The 4,259-nt window shown below is 30.8% G+C and overlaps 1 protein-coding gene across 1 annotated transcript in view; it reads left to right on the top strand.

The window, feature by feature from the left end:
• Positions 1 to 1,908: 1,908 nt before the first annotated feature.
• LOAG_09256 (ATP synthase F1) overlaps positions 1,909 to 4,259 on the top strand; it is a gene marked incomplete at both ends in the record, with an annotated part of 3,417 nt that continues 1,066 nt past the window's right edge. Inside the window, 5 exons of the mRNA XM_020447894.1 lie at positions 1,909 to 2,091; positions 2,288 to 2,464; positions 2,824 to 3,030; positions 3,387 to 3,470; positions 3,814 to 3,976. Coding sequence (XP_020301920.1) covers positions 1,909 to 2,091; positions 2,288 to 2,464; positions 2,824 to 3,030; positions 3,387 to 3,470; positions 3,814 to 3,976 — 814 coding nt within the window. The remainder of the gene's footprint in view (positions 2,092 to 2,287; positions 2,465 to 2,823; positions 3,031 to 3,386; positions 3,471 to 3,813; positions 3,977 to 4,259) is intronic.

Genomic DNA, 4,259 nt, shown 5'->3' with positions numbered 1-4,259 from the left:
CTCGCGGGATATTTTTGGGAGCTGATTTATTGAGTAGTACATAGACAACAACACTGTTGCCAATTAACACATATAATGAAGAGTTAATGTCATCTGGGAATTATATTCTGCGAAGTGACGCAGTTCTGCGACCAGTTCCCTTCCGTCATTTTGATAAATTATGAGATGGATAAAGCTTTCTGACAAATCATTCCGAATAAAAATTTGATAGCACAATTTGGAAATGTAAAATGCTTTCACAGAATAGAAATGAAATTGCATTACTTAAAGAATGCATCACACAAGTTCAAATCATTTCTAATTAATCGAAGTAAAGGTGAAAATTGAAATTTAAATTGGGACAGCTATTTCTATTGGTATTGGCAAAGAAAGGAAAAGAAGGGACAAATTATGGAGTGATAAATGGCTTAATGGCTAAATAGAGCTAACTTATTGCAAAAAAAGATGGAGAATATTCGATCTCCTAAAATTATAATATCGTTTATGGGGATTCTCAAACTCCTTCTTTATAATATTCCACAAGTTCAGAGGTTACAATTTTATTATAATTTCGGGTGATTCGTCATTGTTTTGCCGATAGGTTGGCAAAAAACGAATTCATTTATTTTTTTTTTTTACAAAATTCAACTGACTTTATTAGAGAATATAAATTTGAAAAATTTGATTACTAAATATACCAATCATTGATAAAACATATTGAAAACATATATCGTATTGTTATTATTATACTATCAAATATATGAGTTTAATATGATATTTAACTTGCAATTAACATATATATAGCATACGTTTTGTTTCGCTTTTTCTTCCTTTTTTTTCCTTCAAAACATTTCTCAAAAACTAAAAATTTGAATTTCAAATACATTGATATTTGATTATTTAAGGATCTTTTATATTTAATTACTGTAAATCTTGCTATATTTGATTTTTTCAAATTCTCTTACATATATACGGTACGTTGTATATATGTAAGAAATTAATTACTTGAAATTTGTCCACATTTGAATATTTTAACTTCAAATCTTTGTCCTCTCGTATTCAATTACTTTAAATTTGCCCAATATTTGAATATTCCACGTGCTTTTATGATTTCTTTCACATATTCCTTCCATGATATATTTATGCCAATTGACATTTGATAGAAGAAATTTTAAAAATTCGTTCTTTTTTCTTCTAGTTTTTACAAATAACGAATTAATCTTTGTACTATTCCGAGTTTTCTCATTTTTCTTTTGAAATGAAAGATTACAAAATTTGAGATACGAAAAAGTTATACAATGTGGCATCAACGTGATATAAATTAGCATTGTGGTTTTTTTTACTTTTCTTCTTTTTTTTAGACTGTTATGATGCGAAACTCAATGAAAATTATTAGATTAGCGCGATAAGGATGGGATGTGTTTTTAGGAGAATTGGAAATTGATAAGATTAATAATTGTGTAATAGTATTCAAATTTAAGGGATGTGAAAGATTGCTAGGGTTAGCAAAATATTTGATATGATAATGTGCACTTATTGTGATATGATTATTAATCACAGGTTGAGGATTATTGTATAGTTGTTGGTGTTCGTTTTGTTAGCAATTATTGAATCATTCGAAATTTCTAAGATTTTGTCCAAAAATTGTTAAAGAATAGGGTTCACTTACTCGTTAGAATTACCAAGGTTAATTGATAATGATAATATAATGATGATACCATTTGTACTTTTACTAATATATTGTTTAAGGTAACATTTCTGTAGCTGTCTTTACTGGTACTATTTATGATTCTAGTAATAATGTTAATTATTCGTGCGTCTATTAATTAACAGTACTTGTTTGTTATTGGCAGGTTTGGTTTCGTATCGGCAATGACTAGCTGAAAAACTGGTAATAGCTAGTTTTTCTTGGTTATTTTTTCAGGTAAAATGTTTGGTTCAAAGCTTTCATCAATTTATCGTGGGATTACTGCAATTGAACAGCATCGTGGTTTTGCAACCCTAAAGGATATTTCGATCCGGTTAAAATCTATCCGAAATATTCAAAAAATCACAAAAAGTATGAAGATGGTATCTGCTGCGAAGTATAACAAGGCAGAACGTGAGCTGAGAGTAATTTTTTTTCTTTTAATGTCCTTGATGACAGCCATATTTTGCGAATCTGTGTATCGTCTGGTGTTTGCTTAATACTTCATTTATTCCGGTAAATGTATAATATGTTAGAATGAATTTGATGTAGCAAATATCTTCATACTGTTTTTACAATCTTGTGTTAATTAGATAGTTACTGATTTTTCGTAATACTCAGGGTGCTCGAGTGTACGGTGTTGGTGCATTACAATTCTATAATAATATTGGTGCGGCAGAGCCAACAAATAAGCATCAAGAAAGTACAGTGACCTCGGGAGAAAAAGAGAAACGTTTGCTAGTATTGATTACGTCAGATCGAGGACTCTGCGGCTCTGTACACACGGCTGTTGCAAAGGTTACTTCATTGCCAGTTCATAATTGGAGATATTTAAGTGTAAGGTAATTTAAATGAATATTGTGGATTATTGGTGTATAACTTTTAAGTGTAAGGTAATTTAAATAAATATTATGGATTATTGGTGTATAACTTTAAGCTTGATAAATGTTATCATTATCATTGCTTTATCCAGTATGACTCGAAATTTTAGTACTTTGGAGGTAGGACGTATCGTAATGTTCAGTAAACAAAAAATAGTATTGGTCTGATATTCTACATTATTTATGACTCTTTGAAGCTTTACTGCAATTTCAACATATATGTTGGTGATTGAGTCAGTTGAAGAAAATTTCAGATCCATAATATTTTCTTTACAGGAGGCTAAACGACTGCTGACAGAAAAGGCATCAGAGGCAGATTACAAATTGGTACTGATTGGTGATAAAGCTAAAGCGTCTATGCAGATTCTTCACGCAAATCATGTACTATTCTCGTGTAATGAAATTGGCCGTTTACCTCCAACTTTTGAAGATGCATCAATTATTGCTGCCAAAATCCTGTCGTCGAGTTTCAAATTTGACAAGGTAATCGAGTGTCCCAACTTTTTCTTTACGAAAGCTTGCTGAATCAAAATCTTCCACAGTGTTGTAAGAGTCTCAGTTGTTTCCAAAATATCTGTAATGTTACATGACCCAAGTATTATTCAGTGGCAATAGTTCACCAGTCAATCCAAGAATCAAATTTCGGTCAATTAATATCATTAGATAAGATGTGCCGTAAAAAGTTGCAGATTTCTTCTTTAAGAATGAAAAAAAATACTTACCTTTGCTAATTCTTGAAAATTCTTACTATGCATCTTTTACTTTTATTCATTATCAAATCGGCATCATATCAAATCGACAGTGCAGTAGTACTTTTATAAAAATTTTTATGGTTGCAGGGGTTTATACTGTACAATAAATTCAGATCTGTCGTTTCATATAAGACATCTGTAATACCAATGTTTACTTTGGATGCTATTACGGTTCGTTTTTTGAATATGTTTTGCGTTTTATTTTCTTGTTGTATATCATATACTACGCCAAAATAGCCTAAAAATTAAGGATTTTTCGAAAATGCTTGTAACTGGATTGTCAGATGCAATGGAAGCTTTTAATTTTTAAATATGGCATTTTTCGAATGTGAGCAACATTCTAGAAAATATTTTCATCGTCTGGGACTTCTCACGTCCCACTTTTTATGCTTAAGACTATTTTCATTTTCCGGTGCTTATGTAGAGATTTTGTAAATATTTACATGCGAAAGTTTGTATTAATTTGGAAAGTCATTTAACATTTATCTTCTTCCTATCAAAATTTATTGTGCAGAAGCAACCAACGATGTCAATGTATGACTCGATCGATGACAGTGTGCTAAACGATTATGCTAATTACTCGTTAGCTCAACTGCTCTATTATGCTCTGAAAGAATCTGCTGCATCTGAACAAAGTTCCCGAATGACTGCCATGGATTCAGCAAGCAAGAATGCTGGTATGTTGGGATAGCTTGTAGATTTTACAAAGTTATTTCAGAAAAATATTTTAAAAATTAAATTAAAGCTTGCAGTTTAATCTTTGCTCCTTCTAGAATCTGAGTGCGTGCTTTCTTTTGATAATAGTATTCAAATCAGATTTTACTGAATACTGTATAGATTTGTGGTTGATCAAGGGGCTATCGTGAGATCAATGTTACATAGAAGTTTTCATTTCGTTTCTATCCCCAGCATCAGTTTACCGCACAACTTTATCGTAGTAACTCATAACTTATAACTGGT

Source organism: Loa loa (genome assembly GCF_000183805.2).
Source record: "Loa loa unplaced genomic scaffold supercont3.151, whole genome shotgun sequence".
In the NCBI taxonomy this organism is placed as follows: domain Eukaryota; kingdom Metazoa; phylum Nematoda; class Chromadorea; order Rhabditida; family Onchocercidae; genus Loa; species Loa loa.
Note: the sequence above shows the minus strand (reverse complement) of the source record. Positions and strands in the feature narration are given on the sequence as shown.